Raw genomic sequence first — 19,643 nt, forward strand, 5'->3', positions numbered from 1 at the left:
GTTTCTGCTGCCATAAGGAGTTGAAACATTCGTCGCCGTTTCGACAAAAAGGTCAGGGATCTGCGTGCGACGATGCGTTCACCTGCACCGAGTCGGGTGGTTTGGTTTGGGTTTTTTTTTGCCGCGTGTCGGACAATTTCTGGGCTATTTTCTGAAGAGAATTGTTGGGTGAGCTTAAAACTGTCAACATTTCTGTTTTCTTGGTGTTTCTTTTTTTTTTTTTTTTTCATCAGCTGTCGTTAAAAGCGGCGGCCACTGATGGCTTTCCAGCACCTCTGGGGAGGTGCTGCAGGTTCAGGCCTGTTTCCCGACAGGACTCTGCGTATTGAGTGTGTTTCTCCTGGTTTTTGGGTGTTGATTCTTTTATTATTTTTTTCTCTCTTGAAATTTTCTCCCCCCTTAAAAATAAATCCCGCCGTTGCGTTCGCCAGCCCCGGCGCTGCGCCTCCGCCGTCGGAGGCTCGGGGCTCGTAAATCTGCGTGGTGGAGGAGGCCTTCCCCGCGGGATTCACCTCTTCTGCGGAGCGAGGGCACGCGCCCGCCAGCACCGCACACCTTTCCCAAGTGGAAAAAAATCCTGCCGGGATAAGGCCCGACAACAAACCCACGAGCGATAGCTCTAAATTTGAACCAAAAAGCGCCACGGCGGCTGGTGGAGGTAAACGGGGAGCGTTTGCCAAGTTCCTTCCCTGCATCTTCCTCTTCCTCCCCCCCCCCCCCCCCCCCTTCCAGCCCCGGCGAGTTTCTCCCTCCTTCCCCGCCAAGCCAGCGCTTTGCTCCCATTGTATTCCTCCTCCTCCTCCCGCTGCGGTCGAGGGAATGCGAGTCTGGAAATGATTTCGAGCAAAAAAAGCTCCCAAGTAAATCCTGCGCTGCGCAGGGGGAGGGGAGGGCAGGCGGCCCGGGACGGTGCGAGTCCTCGCCGCCAGGAAAACGATTCCCTGACCCAGAAATGGGACATTTCCCGGCAGCGCCTCGGGACGGGGCAGCGCTGGGAGCATCCTCGCTGCGGTGTGGCCTCGTCCCTGCCGCTGCTGCGAAGGCAAAGCTTGTCCGGCGCGGCGGAACGGGCGGGTGGGGAAGGAGTTACGGTGATGCCGGGCAGGAGGACTCGCTTTGGTGGATTTAATCGGTGTTTTTTACCATCATAGTTAACTAGAAACCGTATGCCGGTGAGTTTTACTTCGTTTTTAGCAGCGTTCCCGTAGGAAGAAGCATCCGGCGCTGCTCTTGGGCAGCCCTCACCTGCAGCTCCCGCCTGCCTGTGGCTCGAGGGAGCCACATCCCGGGATTTTCCTCTTTCCACCGGGGAAGTGGGGAGTCTCACGCTCCTGGATTTTCCACCTGTCCCAATGGAAACCGCGAACAAACGCCACCGGCTTCGGCAGTCGAGAGTAATTTCCCGGGGAAGGAGGATGTAAGTGCAGCATCGCTCGTTTACGAGTCTTCTTCCTTTTCACCGCTCGAAAGCACCTACTAAAAGAGTTAGAAAATAATTTTCCCTCCACACGTGGTCTTCAAAAAGAAAGAAATCCCTGGAGGAGAGCACACAGACTTTGGTTGCTGCAGTACCCACCTGAAGGGCTGGAAATGAAACGGGAGCTCCTGGAGCCCCAGGCGGCTAAAAGAAGCGCCGAGCGCGGCGTTCAGCTGGATATCGGAGAGCCTGGTAGTAACGGAGACATCCCCGGGAGGAGCATCCCGGAGGGAATTCCGCAGCGCAGCAAGTGACAATCCTAGGAGAATACTTGGGGGAGAAAAAAAAAAAAAAAAAAATTCACCTCGGTGACCTCAGATTTGACTTGTTTCCTCGAGATTCGTGGGATTGGAACTCCTGGGGCCTGTTCCAAACCGGGATCGTCGCCCCTTGTGTCGTACAAGATGGGTTTGTTGTTCCCTCTGTTTCCAGCTCCGGATCTGGGGGATGTTTGAACCCTTCATTCCTGGAAGCTGGAATTTCACGAGTGCTGTGATCTCCGAAACGGGTGTAATGCTCCCAGCGTACTTCGTTCTCCGACGCTCCCTGTTTTGTTGGGATTTGTCCCGGGGAGCCATCACCTTTTGGAATTTTCACGTTAATTTCTGGGTTATAGGGAATTTATAATACAGATAGCCAAATCTGGCCGCACCGCCAGAGCCCGGCGAGTTTTATTGCAGGGAATTCCTACCTTAACCCTTGAAGGGAAAAAAGGAGCACCTTGTCCATCCCTGTCTTTCCAATTTATATTTATATTGCGCCCTAAGGCTTCAAACAGACCCGTTGCCCTTAAAATCTCCGCGTTTCTGCTTTTTTTTGGGGTGGTGGTTTTATTATTTTTTTTTTCTGTTTTTTTTTTTTTATTGGATTAGGTCGTCGGGATCGGTGGTGTAACGGCCCTTCTCTATTTTTTTCCTTTACAGTATGACTGCATAAAGCAAATATGTTCTGTATCTCCTCTCCTACCCATAGTTGGCACAGAGTTGCTAAAAGCAAGAGGTTAGTAAAACACGAGCGCTCTCCTCCCGTCCTGGGCCGTGTGTGGGGGGGGGGAGGGTGGTGTGTGTCCCGGTGAGGCTAACGAGGGTTATTCCTAACGAGGAGTAATGGGGTGGGATGGAAAATCCCAGGGAGGAGCGAAGCCTTGTCGTTAATTCTTATTTTTACGAAGGAATAGCGGGGCTACAAACCGCCCTGCTCCCAGCGGTGGAATTTGTTGACGTCGTTGGGTCAAAACGGTGGTTTAATTACTCCTGGAGTGGCTGCGGAGCCCTAATTAGGGTGATGGTGCCAGGGTGGAAGCTGGACCTCGCGCCCCGTTTCCCTTATTACTTCAGGCGTCGTCTCCAAAAACTTCCAGACGGAGTTTTCACGCCCAGAGGGGACTTTTTTGCGCGTAACCTTCTCCTCTAGCGTGGCGACGGTTGCTTTCTAATTACGGCCAGAGGAGGATTTATGGAATTGGCCGGATCGAGTCGCCAGCCGGTGAAAAGAAAAGGCGTTGAGAAATCCATTGGGAGAGCGGCGAAATGTGGGAAAAGCTAATTCCAAGCTTAAAAATAGACGTTTGTCGTCGGTATGTTCAGAATCCGGGCTGGTTCCTTTTTTAAGTTTCTGCTAGGGGAAAAAAAAAAAAAGAAAAAAGAAAAAAAAAACCCCAAACAAAAAACAACACACCCCCCCAAAAAAACGTGCGAGTGTTTATACTTCAAATATTTATTAGGACCGTGGAAATAAAAGATAACCGGTTTAGTTTCTGGGTTGGGGGGGGGTTGTTTGCTTAGAAACATGAGCCCCCCCGGGTGGATTTCTGGAGGAATCCTTTCCTCAAATCCTGTCCTGGGGAAAGCCACCGCATTCCTGCAGGTCCACTGCATTGAAATGGAGATTTCCTCGATTCCCGGCAGGATTCTTGCAGGAGTCTGCAAATCCCTCAATGCAGAAATTAGAATTTCCAGCTTTTTTCCAGCTTCCCACCCCCACACCCCCCACCCCGAAGATGCTTTTGTCAGGGAAATTAGAATTTCCAGCTTTTCCCCCCCCTGGAAGATGCTTTTGTTGGGGAAATTAGAATTTCCAGCTTTTTTCCCCCCTGGAAGATGCTTTTGTTGGGGAAATTAGAATTTCCAGCTTTTTCCCACCCTGGAAGATGCTTTTGTCGGGGAAATTAGAACTTCCAGCTTTTTTTTTCCCCCTGGAAGATGCTTTTGTCGGGGAAATCAGAATTTCCAGGGGTTTTTTTTCCCCCTGGAAGATGCTTCTGTCGGGGAAATTAGAACTTCCAGCTTTTTTTTTCCCCCTGGAAGATGCTTTTGTCGGGGAAATCAGAATTTCCAGGTTTTTTTCCCCTCTGGAAGATGCTTTTGTTGAGGAAATTAGAACTTCCAGCTTCCCCCCCCCCCCCCCCCGGAAGATGCTTTTCTTGTCGGGAGGTTTGCCCTTCTCACCCACCCGACGCACCTTGTGGGTTTATTTTATTATTTTATTAATTATTTTTTTTTCACAATGGATAAATCTGCTGGGATGCTGGGGGGGGGGGGGGGGGGGGGAAAGGAGGATGACACCAGAGAAATAGGGACCTTCTTTGTACGCGTGCTTGCGATTCCTGTTGTTGCTCGTAGGATTTGCGAACACACACCTTGAGCGGTCCAAAAACCGGGATATTTTAAAATCCCTTTCTGGAGTATAAACCGCCGGTCCTCAAGCCTGGAGAAGGTCCACGAGGTTAATTAATTAACGGTGAGGTAACGAGGAACAGGGGTTTCCCCGCTGACGGTAACGGAAACCTCGTACGCAGCGGCTGGCGCGACCCGTTGCGATTGGGTTGCCACGATTTACCTCCAGCTCCGGAATTTCTTGTGATAAAAATATCTCCGGTTTCCGTGGAGTCGCCGGGTGGAAGAACCGTTAAAATCCACGGTGGTTTATCGTCGATATCCCGGTGATCACAGGGATAATTTGGCCCTCGGAGCGGGAGACAAACGAAGCGATGTGGCTCGGGGAAGGAGAAACTCTGGCGGGCGCTTTTCCTTTTATCCCGTGATTTTCCCGGAGGCTTTCTTCCTGTTCCCTGGGGAAGCTGGTGATAAATTTAACTCTTGACGGCGTGAAAGAGAGAGTGGAGGAAATATTTGGTGCTTCCCTCACGGAAATGCGCTCGCCAGCGGGTTCCCATCTCCTCCGCTCGCTTTTCCCGGAGGATTATTTTTTTTTTTTTTTCCGTTTGATTTTCCTCGCTCAAAAATACCCACCCCCCCACCCCCCTCGCTTTTTAGAGCGTCGCCGATGCTCTCAGCAGACCCTGGTGGCTTCTTGTGTCTTTCCACCCGTGACCTTGAGAAGAGGCAGCCTGAGAAAATCGAAGGCGTCAAAGTCAGCGTTAATAAAACCGAAAAGAAAATGGAAAATGCTGAATCGGGGGGGGGGGAGGACATAAACTTTCCGTGCGAGGTGTAATTGAGTCTTCCTCGGCGGAGAGAGGAAAAGGGATCGTGTCTGGAAGAGGAAAATATTTGCTCGAGACGAGGAAAACTTCCTCGGGCCGCCCGGCTCCCTCTCCCGAGCCCTTTTCGAGGCTTCTGAGCCGCGCTACGTGTATTTTAAAATCACGTTTTGGTTTTCTCCGAAGAGTAGGGACGGAGGAAAATCCAACCAGCGAGGTGACTGGTCTGTTCAGTCCCAAAAACCGGGGGCGCTGCACGTCAAAGGCCGGTGTCGGGGACAGAGGAGGGGTCTGTTTGCGGCAGGGGGTATCTAGGGGGGCTTTTCCAGCCAGAATCCCACCGGGGCGTAGTAATCCCGTAGTAGAGTCGAGGGAGAACGATGGGCTGTAAAGAAACGCGTTACTCTCGTCGCCATCTGGGTATCCTGGCTCGCCGTACCGGGCCCGCCTCCTCTTCCCGTCATCCCGGGGATGCGCCGCGGGTGCCGGTCACGCGGAATATCGATGGATGAGACGCGGTGAAGCTGGATTCTCCAGGCGTGGAAGCGTTGGGGCGCCCGTCCCCTGGACGATACCTCACCGTCGCGGAGCAGATCCGGCGTCTCCGCTCCAGCCGCATCCACGGATCCGGCCCCTCCGGACGACCTTCCGCCGTCTCGGTCTTTTTGTTGGGTTTTTCGGAAGCTCCTGGCGAGGCCATGAAGGAGGAAGAAGGGAAGAACCTTCCCGCTGGATAACCCGTGGATTTTGGGGCCTTTGTGCCCGCTGCTAAGAACCGCTGCTCCTCCTGGGCAGGATGAGGCCTTTCTCCCCCCTCACGCCGCGATCCAAAGCGCTCAGCATCTCGTTTTCCCCGCGTCTTGCGCGGGTAATTAGCGGCTCGGCGCCGCGGTTCCGCTCTCCGTCCCTTTCTCTTCGCTCCGTCCAGGCTCTCCTCAGCTTCCCGGGCGTTCCTGGTGTAACACCAAATAGATTCTAATCATTATCTCTAATTACAAAGGGAAGCGAAATCACGGGGGGATAATAATTGTAGTGTCTTAAATACGATAAAACAAAGAATAATTAACAATTACAGAGCGGGCTGCGGATAGGACTCCGACGGCAGAAGGGGCTCCTTTTCCCCACGGGACCTCGCCGGAATAATCTGGGAATTAGGGATGTGGCTTCCCCCTGCTGTGGGAGAAGGAAAACCGCCTGGAATCTCTTCCATTTATTTATTTTTTAATTTTTCTGCCTGTTTTTTTTTTTTTCAAGAGCTGAAGCGGGTCGTAAAGCTCAGCGTTTCCCTGATGCTGGCTTTTCCCGGCTCCGCGAGCACCCGGCGTGCGGGCGAGACTTAAAAATAATCCACTATCGAGTCTTACCGTGTCATAAAATCGAGCCGGACCTACTCGCCGCGGCCCAAACGCTTCGCCGCGGCTCTTGCCAAAAGATGGTCCCGAAACAAAACGGGGAGTTACTGGTCGAGGCAACCAGGATAAAACGAGCGTGGGACGGTGACGCTGAAAGCAGGTTGGGGGTTTTATTTCCCCATCATCTTCCTGTTCCTGTAAACGGGAAGAAATTCCGCTTCCCCGACGGCTTTAGCGTGGGCGCCAAGCATTTTCCCGGCTCATATTTTTTTTTTAAAAAAATTAAAATCGTTGACAAAGCACGGTCCTAAGCGCAGCCCTGCGTGCGCGACCTGCCGTTGTCGGGGGGGGTGACACCAGAAGCGTCGGATTGTGGCGTCAGGACGGGATCAAACTCTGGAAATAACTTTTTAGGGGGGGGGGCGTGCGGGAAGCCCCCGCTCGGGGTGCCGCCGCCCCGGATTTGAGCGCCGAGCGCGTCTCATCTGTTGAAAAAACGTTTTAACGTCGTTGAAACGGCGCCGTAGAGGTTTGATTTGTACGGAGCCGCGTGATGGTTTGTCTCGAGGGTCTTTCTTCCCCCTCCCCACCAGATCCCAACGCCAATCCCTTAACAAATGATTCCTCTTATTTTTAATTTGCTTCGAGCACGTTTTTCTCCGCTGACATCCCAACTTCCCTGCCCCGCCGCTCGGGACATCACGCTTGCTCCTCTCCGGGTGCGACGCTTGGATAAATCCCGGTGATTTTATCGCGCGGATTTAAGGAATGACCGTAGATTTTTTTCTCCGGGGGGAGAATTCAGGCCGCTGGGGGTTCCGCCTGCTTCTCAACACCGCTTGCATTTAACGATTTTTAACAGATTCAGGCTCCCTCCCATCCGTTAATTAGCGATAACGGACCTGACCCACCTGAAAAAAAAAAAAAAAAAGAAATCAGACCAGGAATATTCCCTCTGCCCAACAGCGATTCCCGCGCGGAGCTCGGGGGTCGGGAGCCGCTTTCCTCGCCCGCATCGTTTGACAAAACGCTTTTAATTTCCTCCTCCCGGTAATCAATACCGAGTGACAAGGCAAGAAATCCAGGTAGCAAACCAGCTCGTTAATTCATAAATCCATCCCCCTCCCCCCCACCCCAACCCCCCCTCCAGGGCTCCGTTACGGGAGCAGGGGCAGAAAGCCGGAGCGGAAAAAAAACTTTATAAATATAAATAGATAAATTTGACGGGGGGTGGGCGCAGAGCTCCGCTCCCGGGGGGGCTGCGCCGTTGCGTGCGGGGGGGGAGGTTTGCTCCGTCCCACCGTTGTTGCTTCGTTTTTCCTAAATTTACTCGGCGGAACGTCAGAAACGGCGGAAAAATTAAAATACGGCGTCTTGGCGGCGGCGGAGCGGCGGTGCCGGCTCTTGGGGCGACGGGGCTCTCCGGACTAATTAATCAAGCGGGCTGGGAGCTTTGGCTGTCATATTTAGGTTATTAATTTAGCAGGCCTGGAAATAATTACGGGCGCTCGTTAAAAAGGCAGGTTGTTCAGTACCACGGGCTGCACGTGAAAGGTGTGTTCATCCCGCCGTGAGTTTCTCCGTTTTTTGGGTTTTTTTTTCAACCTGTTGAAGCGGCTGATTTGTTGGGTTTTTATTTTCTCGTTACCTTAATCTTTATTAATTGTGTCTCGTTAAGGAGTTTCATCCTGCGCCTCCAAACCCCGAGGTTTGGAGCTGGTGTGAGAAAAAGAGGGGAAACACTGGGGGAAAAAAAAAAAAAAAAAAACCCAAAAAAAACCCCCAAAAAAAAAACAAAAACAAAACAAAACACAAAAAAACCCCAAAAAAAACCCAAAAAAAACCCAAAAAAAACCCAAAAAAAACAAAAAAAAACCAAAAAAAAAACCAAAAAAGAAACAAAAAAAAACAAAACAAAAAAACGACACAAAACTCAAACTCCCACTATTTTTCCCTAAAACTGGTTGTAAAAAGGGTTTCCACCTGCCGATCCACCAGATCACCCGGTGCCGGATCTCGGGTTATCGGTGGAAAATCCTGGATTTCACCTCCTGAAGCAAAACGCCTCTGAAAATGTTTTGCCCCCCCCGGGAAGACCGAGGGGTAAATCGACATAAACGTGGGATTTTGGGGATCCGAGTTATTGCCCCGCCGCGGTGCCGGGATCTGCTCTGCCGAGGATCCCGGTGCTGAGGATCCCAGGAGGTCCGTCAGCTGGGCTGGATGCCCCGTGTCGAGGTGAAAATAAGTCAAAAAGCTGCAGGTTTGGGGGTTTGGGGTGAAACCAAAGCCCCGGGTTGGGAAAACCGGGACGAGCGCCGGAGGGACGGGAGCGGCGTCGGGATGAGCCGATCCCTCGGCGCTGGGGCTGGGGATCCACCCAGCGGTGTCCCGGCTCGCTGGCGTTTTGCTGGGATTTTTAGGGATCCACACGCTGCCGGGCTGGGGACTCTTCGTTAGTGGGTTCCCCCAAATTTTTTTTTTTTTTTTTTTTTAAATAATAAAATTTTGAATAAATTCATTTCAACGGCCAACGTGGGCTTTTCGGCTTCCCGGTTGTCCCGCGCCACGTTGGAGGGGCGACGGGATTCCCCTCCGGACCCCCCCTTTGGGGTTTGGGGGGGTGAGGTTTAGGGGTTTTTTGGGGGGTTTTGGGGTTTTTTAGGTTGTTTAGCGTTTAGTGGTTTGGGGGGTTTTAGGGGTAAGGGGTTTTAGGGTTTTTAGGGGTTTTAGGGTTTTTAGGGTTTAGGGTTTTTAGGGTTTTTAGGGTTTAGGGGTTTTATGGGGTTTAGGGGTTTAGGTTTTTAAAGTTAAGGTTTTTTAGGGGTTTTAGGCTTAAAGGTTTTTTAAGTTCAGGTTTTTTTAGGATTTTTAGGGTTTCGGGTGTTTTGGGTTTAGGGGATTTAGGTTTAAGGATGTTTAGGGTTTAGATTTTTTAGGGTTTTTAGGCTTAAGGGTGTTGGTTTAGGGTTTAGGGGTTTTAGGGTTTTAAAGTTAAGGTTTTTTTAGGGTTTTTTAGGATTTAGGGGGTTTAGGTTTAAGGGTGTTCAGGGGTTTTAGGGTGTTAAGAGGTTTTAGGGTTTAGGGGTTTAGGGTCAAGAGGGTTTAGGGGTTTTAGGGTTTTAAAGTTAAGGGGTTTTAGGGGTTTTAGGATTAAAGGTTTTTTAAGCTAAGTTTTTTTAGGATTTGGGGGGTTTAGGGTTTTAAGTTTTTAAAGTTAAGGTGTTTTAGGTTTAAGGGTGCTTGGGTTTAGGGGGGTCGGGTTTTTAAGGTTTAGGTCGTTGAGCGTTCAGTGTTTTTAGGGTTAAGGGTGTTCAGGGGGTTTAGGTTGTTCCGATTTTAGGCTGTGTAAGGTTTTTATCGTTAAGATTGTTTAGGATTTAAGAGTTTTTAGGCTTAAAGGTTTTTAAAGTTAAGTTTTTTTAGGGATTTTAGGGTTTAGGTTGGTGAGGGTTTAGTATTTTTAAGGGGTTTAGGGTGTTAAGGGGTTTAGGGTTCAGCTTCCGTAGGGGTTTTTTATGGTTTTTAGGTTTAACGGGGTTGAGGGTTTTTAGTTTTAAGGGTTTAGTTTTAAGATTTTAGGGTTTAGGTAGTTAATTTTTCGGTCACTGGTCAATATTGACCAGGAATCCGTTTCCAGAGGGTTCCAGAGAGTTCCACAGGGTTCCGTGGGGTTCCGCTGCATCCTATTGGCTGCAGCCTCAACCAATCAGAGTTCACCTCTCCCCTTAGAACATTCCGGAACGTTACCGGGTAGCAGGGGGGAAGCCGAGCACGACGCGGGGGCTCTCCTGGCGTTAACCCGCTCTCTCCCTCTCCGCTTTTCGCAGTTGACATGGATGATGAAGACGGCCGGTGCCTGCTAGATGTAATTTGGTAAGTCGCACCGCGGCGCTCCCCTGCCCTCTTGGGGTGGGCACCGGGGGGGGGCTCAGCCCCCCACCGCCCCCCTTCCCCGGCGCCGCGTTGTGTCTCCCGACACCCAAAACTCCTCCGAGGTGTAAAACACGAAAACACACAAACCCTCCTGGTTGACGGGGCTGGGGGGGGGGGGGGGTTGGAGCTGGGATGGGGGGGCTCGGGGCTGTGCCGGGGAGGGGGGGGGGGGGGGGGGGGGGAGGTTTAACGGAATTTCGCGTGAGGAAAGCGCGGATCCCACGCAGGGATCCCGTTCGGGATCTCTCGGTGTCCCAGGTGGGCGTTTGGTTGGGATTTTTAGGGATCGACGCGCTGCGCTCCCGTCCTTCCCATCGGCAGCACCAGGCTGGGGACGCTCGCCAGCGGGTTCCCCCAATTATTATTATTATTTTTTAAATATTTGGATGAATCCCTTGCAACGGCCAACGCGGGCTAATTTCCCCAAGGGGTTTAGGGTGATTAGGAAGCCGTTGGTAATTGGGGCTTCACGCAATTAACCGGGGAAGGGGAGCGAGGGCAGCGGCGGTGGCGTGGGAGAGGCCGAGCGCCCGGCGAGCACCCGGTACACGCGGTGGCACGGGTGGGGGTGTCGGTCCGGTCGTTAGCCCTCAATTAAGTGGCGGCGTTAATTAGAAAGACGCCTTGCCAAAGGGGATCACGCGCTGCGCCCCTAAACGCTTTTCGTCTCGTTGTTTTGCAGCGACCCTCAGGCCTTGAACGATTTTTTACATGGATCCGAAAAGGTGAGCGGCAACTCGGTTCTCTTCACCACGACAACACCTTGAACACCCATATCCTTCAATTTTTTTTTATTTTTTTTTTTTTAAATAATGAGGTTTTGTTTTTTTTTTTCTCTAAAGAAAGCCCACCCCCGAGTTCAGGATCCTTTTTAGCTTCGAGGAGTTTGTAGGACCCCGGCCAAGCGCTCCGGGCAGCTCTCGCATCGGGATTTTGGGGCGCTCGGAGCCGACACAGGCCGCGTGCCGGCAGGAGACGGGGACGGGGAGGGACTCGGCGCTTTCCATCAGCGCTCTGCATTTCATTTTAATATTTTTTTTAATTATTTTTTTTTTTTTCCCCTCCATATTTTTTTTTTTTTTTCGTTCTCTATCTGAAGAAAATAAATAAAATCTTTTTAATTACAGATTGACAGTGATGATCTCCTGGACAACACAGGAGATGCAGCCAGTGCCTTTTTTGAAGGTGCTGGGGTATGTATTTTTTTAATTTATCCTCGGGGAACGTCAGCTTAGAAACCTTTCCTTATATTTTTATTTTTTCCCCCCCCTTTTTTTTTTTTTTCTTTTTTCTTCTTTTTTTTTTTTTTTATTTCCTAGGCTTGTTTTTCATCCGCTTCCCAGGCAGGACGCAGGGATTATTCCCCAAGATTGGTAGAGAAACGGCCCCCACAGGTTCCCCCGTGGATCCTGGGGGGGGGGGGGGGGGGGGGGGGGGAGGGGAAGGAAAAAGTCGGTTTCGCGGCGCATCCGACCTGGGGTGAGCTTGGAGCTGGAAAACGGGATGGAGGAGCCGGGGGTGCTGCCGTGCGGCAGGGAGAACTCGGAAAAACTCTGAAAAATCACTTGGGAAGAGGAAAATCCCCGTTCTCCCAGCACCCCCGGGCTGGAGCGCTCCCTCCCCTCGCAGGCCGGGTGAAATGCATGGAAGTAGATCCTAAAAATCCTTATTTTTTATTTTTTTTTTCCTTTTTTTTTTCCCCCCAAGAGCATGCGTTACTCTGCATGGATAACATTAAGCATGAAGGTCTCTTTGGTTTTGTTTTTTCCTTCCCCCCTCCCCCCCCCCCCCAGCCCCTATTTCCAGTTCCATTGTAATAAGAACCTGGATGATTATTTTAATTTTTTTTTTTTTTTCCCTTCCATTTATGTTTTGGGTGGGTTTTTTGGTTTTTTTTTTTTTGGTTTTACAAAGACCGCGGGTCGAGCTGCCGACACTCTTAACCCGTAGGCTTCCCCCTAGGAGTTGAGGTTTGCTTCCACGTGGATTTTTTTTTTGGATCCTTTTTGAGTAGATTTCTTCTTAGCAGATCCCTGGGAGCCGGCGGGGGCCCCCGGGGTCTGGCCGCGTGGCGCTCGTCGGTTCCTGCCGCGGTTCCCCCCGGCGCGGCGCTCGCCGTACGGCAATATAGGGCTCTATAGGAGGGTCGCCTATAGCGTGCGCTGGGTTCACTCCCCCTACACCCCACCCCCGGGCTGAGGTTTCCCAGCGGTTCCCCACCCCCCCCCCTAAGGTGATGCCCTTCCCCTTTCCCATCCCGTCATTTTTTAAGGGGGGGGGGGGAAGCGAGGGACACCCCCACCCGCACCCCGAGCTCTTCGTTTGGGCAACGGCTCGAAGCTCAGAGCCTCCAACCCATCCTGGGGGCGCCTGTGACACCCCCCCACCCCCCACCCGGCAAGCGGGTGGTCTGCCGCCCCTGGGACGCAGCGGCGCGTTCCCCCGGGGTGCCAGCTGCGGGGGTGGCACGAGGGCACGGCGGGCCCCCTCCCCCCCCCGAGGTGGCCGGCCAAAAGCGTCACCTCCAAGCCCCCCTCCCCCCCGCCCCCAGCTCAACGTCTCCTTCTTTCCTCTCCCCTCCGCCGGCAGCTGCACGTCCAGGAGGCCTCCGGCAACCACCTGAGCGCCGAGCCCAGCCAGCCCCCCACCAGCGTGGACCTGGACTTTTTAGAAGATGACATCCTGGGCTCGCCGGCGGGCGGCGGGGCCAACCTGCAGAACTCGGAGCAGCCCTGCGACATCCTCCAGCAGAGCCTGCAGGAGGCCAACATCACGGAGCAGACGCTGGAGGCGGAAGCCGAACTGGATCTGGGTTCTTTCCAGCTTCCCACCCTCCAGCCGGTGGTGCAGGCGGCCTCGGACGGCACCCCGCAGATTTTCCCCGGCGGGGCCGACCTGATCGGGCTGCAGCCGCCCGCCGTCCTGACCCACCAAGCCCTGGTGCAGCAGTCGGTGGGGGCGGACGTGGTGAACAAGGCCATCAGCGTCCAGCCCTTCCTCCAGCAGGTGGGACTGGGCAACGTCACCATCCAACCCATCTCCAACCTGCAGGGGTTGCCCAACGGCAGCCCCAGCGGCGCGCTGGGCATCGGGCCCATCCAAGTGGTGGGGCAGCAGGTGATGGCCATCAACCAGCCGGCGCAGCAGATCATCGCCAAGCAGGTCCAACCCTCCCAGGTGGCCACCATGCCCGTCGGCAGCTACATCACCCAAACGGCGCCCGAGCAGCAGCAGGTCACCCTCGCCTCCGCGGGGGTCTCGCCGCAGAGCGCCGGGCTGGTCATCCAGAAGAACCTACCGGCGGTGGCCACCACCACGCTCAACGGCAACTCCATGTTCGGCGGCGTGGCCGGCACGCAAGGCTCCCAGCCGCTCACCGTCACCTCCAACTTGAGCAGCCCCCTGGTGCAGGCCCAGAACGTCATCATCCACAGGACGCCCACCCCCATCCAGCCCAAACCGGCGGGGGTCCTGCAGCAGAAGCTCTACCAGATCACCCCCAAGCCCTTCGCCTCCAACAACGCCACGCTGACCATCCAGAACGAAGCGGCCCTGCAGCAGCAGAAGGCCCAGCAGAACTTGACCTTCATGGCCGGCAAAGCCGGGCAGAACGTGGTGCTGTCGGGCTTCCCCCAGGGGCTCCCAGCCAACGTTTTCAAGCAGCCGCCGCCGCAGCAGCAGGCCCTCAGCAAGCCCATGAGCGTCCACCTGCTGAACCAGGGCAGCAGCATCGTCATCCCCGCCCAGCACGTCCCCCAGGCCATGCTGCAGGGCCAAAACCAGTTCCTCCTGCCCGGGCAACTGGCGGGCGCCTCCGCCGTGCAGATCCCCCAACAGCTCTCCGCCCTGCAGGCCAACATGGGGGGTCAGATCCTGACCACCTCCCACCCCGGCGGCCAGGCCCACATCATCACCAGCCAAGGGCCGGGCGGGCAGCTGATCACCAACCAGATCCTCACCAACCAGAACATCGCCGGGCAGCTGAACCTGGGCCAGGTGCTCACCTCGCAGAACGCCCACGGCACCGCTCACATCCTCTCGGCCCCCATCCAGCTCCAGCCCGGCCAGGTGGGCCAGCCGGCCCTTTTCCAGATGCCCGTTTCGTTGGCGGGCAGCTTGACCACCCAAAGCCAACCCTCGGTAGCCGCCTCCTTGGGTCAGACGGGCCAAACGGTCATCCAGGGGGTGACGTTGCCCAACCAGGTGGCCATGCTCAACGCCCCCGAGAACTTAGGCCAGGCCGTGAGCATCCAGGCCTCCGCCGCCACCAGCAGCCAGAGCCCCGGCCTCGGCCAGCCGCAGCCGCTGCCCAGCGCCGACCAGTCCTCCATCCTCACCGTCCAGACCGCTTCCCAACCGCCCGCCCCGCTCCAGCTCAACGTGCCGCCCCCGCCCCCCCCCCAGCAACCCGTCACTTCTCAAGCCAGCCCCGGTTTGGCTTCCAGCCCGGAGAAAATCATCCTGGGGCAAGCGGCCGCCGGAGCCGTCATCAACCAGGACTCCATGCAGATGTTCCTCCAGCAGGTCAGTAGAGCCCCGGTGCCGGCGGTGCCGGCGGTGCCGGCGGCACGACCGCGCTATCGGGCTTCGGTTGACGCGCCGTTCGCGCGAGGAGCGCTCCCGCGGTCCAGCGCCGATCCCGTGTCCTCGGCAGGTGTTTAAAAATCTTACCCGGGCGCCGCGAGCGGGTCTGGCGCCTCACCGAGCGCCGTCCCCTCGCCGCACCGGAGCTACCGTCGGCGCGGCGCGGATGGCGGCAGCCCTGCTGGGGCTTCTCCCCCTTGGTTAGCTCGTGGCGGAACTTTTCGATTCGGCGGGCAGCTCTAGAAGGCGGTGCAGCGGAGGTGAAGGCTTGGGTGACGTTTTCGGCACCGCTGCGGGTGTTTTCTTAAACTCACCGAGGTGGGGGAAGGTCTGTAACCCACCGACGTCCCCGAATAATGGGAGCGCGAAGAGAGCGAGCGCTCTGATTAATTTTTTTTTTAATTTTTTTTTTTAATTCGTGGTGGTTTTAGTAGTCGTCGAATAGCGGGAAGCTTTAAAATCGGTGGGTGTTTTGTTTTTTTTTTTTTTTTTTTTTTTTTTGGCGGGACGAGTAGCGCCGGATCCGCGTCGATCCGTTTGATGTCGACCTGGGATCCCGACGTGATTAAGGGTCGGAGCCGGAGCGGGCTCGGCGGGTCGAGGAAGCTCCCGGTGCCGCTGAGATGCGGGAATAGAGGGAAGGCGACGGCGCAGCGCTCGTCCCGTCCCGGTTCCACCGGTTTCTTTCCCCACCCCCCCCCCCCCACCGTCTTAACGCGGGTGGTGACGCTCGGGCGTCGCGTCCACCCTCCTCCACCCGCTGAAGGCGGCGGCGGCGGCGTTGGGGGTGTTGCGGGGGGACACGGCGGGTGCCGGAACCTTCTCCTGCGGGATCCCTCGTGCCGGGAACGCGGTGAGAGGCGGGTGAAGGAGGAGAACGCCGAAACGCGGTTCCCGGAGGGAAATCTGGAAAATCCTACGCTGGGGGAGCAGCGCGGCCGCGGGTTTGGCTGGCGGCCGCTGTCTCCCAGCGTTTGAATTTTCGGGGTTTGAATTTTCGGGGTTTGAATTTTCGGGGTTTGAATTTTCGGGGTTTGAATTTCCCCCCCGCCCCGGTACCCGGCTCTGCCCCCGGTCGGGATTTCTCCGCCGGGGCCGCCCCGTAGTTGGCTCCGCGCGGGGACGAGGAGCGGGGAGAAGCGCCCGGAACGAAGCGGCTCCGGCCGTTCATCGCCGGGCGAAGGCGAATTTCATCCCCTTCACCCCAAAAACCCCCACTCACAGCCCCGGGTGGGCCAAGCCGGGGGCTGCAGGACCACCCCCCCACCCCCCCCCCCGTGTCCCCATCCCCCCCCATCCCCCATCCCCCTGGCTGCTCGCTTGCCTGCAGGTCCTCACTAACCCCACGCTGCTGCCGCCCCGCGTCGCTTGCTCTCCTCCTCTCCCTTCTCGCTCGCAACTTGCTGTTTTTAGCCGGCCCGAGCCTTTTTACCACTTTTTTTTTGATTTTTCTATATTCCCCCCCTCCCCCAGCCCCAATTCTTTATACTTCCATAGCAATTAAAAGCTCCAAATGACTCTGATCGCCCTCGGGGCCGGCCTCGGTAGCCCCCAGGAGCCCGACGGCCACCGACCCCCTTCCTGGGGCGAGGAAAGGAGAGCGGGGGGCACCCAGCCCTCCCCCCGGAGGGTGTTTTTTGGGGGAAAAAAATAAAAAAAAACACTTCAACCCCCCCCCCCCCCGGTGTCCCGGCTCCTGGACCCCCCCTCGGCGGAGACACCGGTGGAGCCGCCGCTGGAATCCCCAGCGAAGCCGTGCCACGTGCCCTCCTGAAATTTGGTGGTTGTTTTTTTTTTTTTTGGGGTGGTTTTTGAGTTTTTTTTACCTTGACACCCCCCCCAAAAAAAAAAACAACGCTTTTAGAAGCCCTGCTGAGGGAAGCCCCCCCCCCCCCCCCAGGGGCTTGGGGCAGGGTGGCCGAGAGCAGGGGCTGGTTTTGCCGGAGGCGGCAGCTCCGAGGGCGACCGACGTGGGAAGGTGTTTTGACAGAGGAAACCAGTGGGCACCTTCCGGGTAGAACTTCCTGGGCTTGGACTAACTTCTTCCTCTTTTCCTTCTCTGTTGCAGTTACCCGCAGGGCAGCAGAAGCTCCCTGGAGCATCCCCGTCCCCTTCGCTACCTCATCCTCCCCTGGGGGAGAGCCCGCAGCTCCCGGCCGCCCACCTCTCCCAAATGCAATCCCCCCACCCTCCCCGCCCCCCCTCCCAACCCCAACCCCTCTCCCGGCCCCCTTCCCGCCCCCACTCGCGCCCCCCCTCCCAGCCGCAGACCCTCTCCCGGCCCCCCTCCGAGCCGCTCTCCCGCTCCTGCACCCCGCAGGCCCCCCTGCCCGGCCTCTACGTCATCCAGAACCAACTGGCCTCCTCCCCCCTGGGGGGGGGGCAGCACCCCCTGCGCCCCCCCTCCCAACCCCAGCCCCCCTTCCAACCGGCGGCGGCGGCGGCGGCGCAGGCAGAAGCCCCCCCGCCGCCCCAGGTCCAGCTCCCGGCGCCGAGCGAGGTCCAACACGCTCCTTCCCCCCATTTCCAACTGCAGTTCCCCCCCCAGGCCCAGCTGAAGCCCCCCACCCCCACCCACGCTCTCCACCTGAGCGCGGAGCAGCCGAGGAGCTTCCCGCTGGTCCCGAACCAATTCCAAACCCTCCCGGCTCCCCCCGCTCCCGCTCCTCAGCAGAAGCAAATACTCGACAGGTTCCAGCAGGTAAATCAGGAGCGGGGGTCTCAGGCCGGGCGTAGGGCCGGAGGGGAGGCAGCGCGGCACCCCCCACCCCCCCTCCCGCCGTCGGGCAGCCGAGGGATCCCAGGCCAAACGGGAAGCAGATCCCAGTCGGTTCCTCCCAAACAGATCCTCTGAGTTTTGGGGCGGGGGGCTCCTTCCGTCGAGGGGCTTCCTCTTTTTTGGGGGAGGCAGCGCGGCACCCCCCACCCCCCTCCCGCCGTCGGGCAGCCGAGGGATCCCAGGCCAAACGGGAAGCAGATCCCAGTCGGTTCCTCCCAAACAGATCCTCTAAGTTTTGGGGCGGGGGGGCTCCTTCCGTCGAGGGGCTTCCTCCTTTTTTTGGGGGGGGGGGGAGCGCGACCCCCCACCCCCCTCCCGCCATCGGGCAGCCGAGGGATCCCAGGCCAAACGGGAAGCAGATCCCAGTCGGTTCCTCCCAAACAGATCCTCTGAGTTTTGGGGCGGGGGGCTCCTTCCGTCGAGGGGCTGCCTCCTTTTTTTGGGGGGAGGCAGCGCGGCACCCCCCACCCCCCTCCCGCCATCGGGCAGCCGAGGGATCCCAGGCCAAACGGGAAGCAGATCCCAGTCGGTTCCTCCCAAACAGATCCTCTGAGTTTTGGGGCTGGGGGGCTCCTTCCGTCGAGGGGCTGCCTCCTTTTTTTTGGGGGGGGGGGGGGGAGCGCGACCCCTCACCCCCCCTCCCGCCGTCGGGCAGCCGAGGGATCCCAGGCCAAACGGGAAGCAGATCCCAGTCAGTTCCTCCCAAACAGATCCTCTGAGTTTTGGGGCGGGGGGCTCCTTCCGTCGAGGGGCTGCCTCCTTTTTTTTGGGGGGGGGAGCGCGCCCCCCCACCGCCCTCCCGCCGTCGGGCAGCCGAGGGATCCCAGGCCAAACGGGAAGCAGATCCCAGTCGGTTCCTCCCAAACAGATCCTCTGAGTTTTGGGGCAGGGGGGCTCCTTCCGTCGAGGGGCTGCCTCCTTTTTTTTGGGGGGGGGGGGGGAGCGCGACCCCTCACCCCCCTCCCGCCGTCGGGCAGCCGAGGGATCCCAGGCCAAACGGGAAGCAGATCCCAGTCGGTTCCTCCCAAACAGATCCTCTGAGTTTTGGGGCGGGGGGCTCCTTCCATCGAGGGGCTTCCTCCTTTTTTGGGGGGAGGGGGGAGCGCGCCCCCCCACCGCCCTCCCGCCGTCGGGCAGCCGAGGGATCCCAGGCCAAACGGGAAGCAGATCCCAGTCGGTTCCTCCCAAACAGATCCTCTGAGTTTTGGGGCGGGGGGCTCCTTCCGTCGAGGGGCTGCCTCCTTTTTTTTGGGGGGGGGGGGAGCGCGCCCCCCCACCCCCCTCCCGCCGTCGGGCAGCCGAGGGATCCCAGGCCAAACGGGAAGCAGATCCCAGTCGGTTCCTCCCAAACAGATCCTCTGAGTTTTGGGGCGGGGGGCTCCTTCCGTCGAGGGGCTGCCTCCTTTTTTTTGGGGGGGGGGGAGCGCGACCCCTCACCCCCCTCCCGCCGTCGGGCAGCCGAGGGATCCCAGGCCAAACGGGAAGCAGATCCCAGTCGATTCCTCCCAAACAGATCCTCTGAGTTTTGGGGCGGGGGGCTCCTTCCGTCGAGGGGCTGCCTCCTTTTTTGGGGGGGGGGGGGGAGCGCGCCCCCCCCACCCCCCTCCCGCCGTCGGGCAGCCGAGGGATCCCAGGCCAAACGGGAAGCAGATCCCAGTCGGTTCCTCCCAAACAGATCCTCTGAGTTTTGGGGCGGGGGGCTCCTTCCGTCGAGGGGCTTCCTCTTTTTTTTGGGGGGGGGAGCGCGCCCCCCCACCCCCCTCCCGCCGTCGGGCAGCCGAGGGATCCCAGGCCAAACGGGAAGCAGATCCCAGTCGGTTCCTCCCAAACAGATCCTCTGAGTTTTGGGGCGGGGGGCTCCTTCCGTCGAGGGGCTTCCTCTTTTTTTTGGGGGGGGAGCGCGCCCCCCCACCCCCCTCCCGCCGTCGGGCAGCCGAGGGATCCCAGGCCAAACGGGAAGCAGATCCCAGTCGGTTCCTCCCAAACAGATCCTCTGAGTTTCGGGTTGGGGGGCTCCTTCCGTCGAGGGGCTGCCTCTTTTTTTGGGGGAGACAGCGCGGCACCCCCCACCCC

The 19,643-nt window shown here is 57.2% G+C and overlaps 1 protein-coding gene across 1 annotated transcript in view; it reads left to right on the top strand.

Annotated features, from left to right (window-relative positions):
* The window catches only part of BICRA (BRD4 interacting chromatin remodeling complex associated protein), a 34,070-nt gene that overhangs the window by 6,388 nt on the left and 8,039 nt on the right, over nucleotides 1-19,643 (top strand). Inside the window, 5 exon segments of the mRNA XM_040581330.1 lie at nucleotides 2,401-2,476; nucleotides 10,102-10,147; nucleotides 10,890-10,932; nucleotides 11,335-11,400; nucleotides 12,797-14,731. Coding sequence (XP_040437264.1) covers nucleotides 2,401-2,476; nucleotides 10,102-10,147; nucleotides 10,890-10,932; nucleotides 11,335-11,400; nucleotides 12,797-14,731 — 2,166 coding nt within the window.

This window comes from Falco naumanni, unplaced genomic scaffold (assembly GCF_017639655.2).
Source record: "Falco naumanni isolate bFalNau1 unplaced genomic scaffold, bFalNau1.pat scaffold_115_arrow_pat_ctg1, whole genome shotgun sequence".
NCBI lineage: Eukaryota > Metazoa > Chordata > Aves > Falconiformes > Falconidae > Falco > Falco naumanni.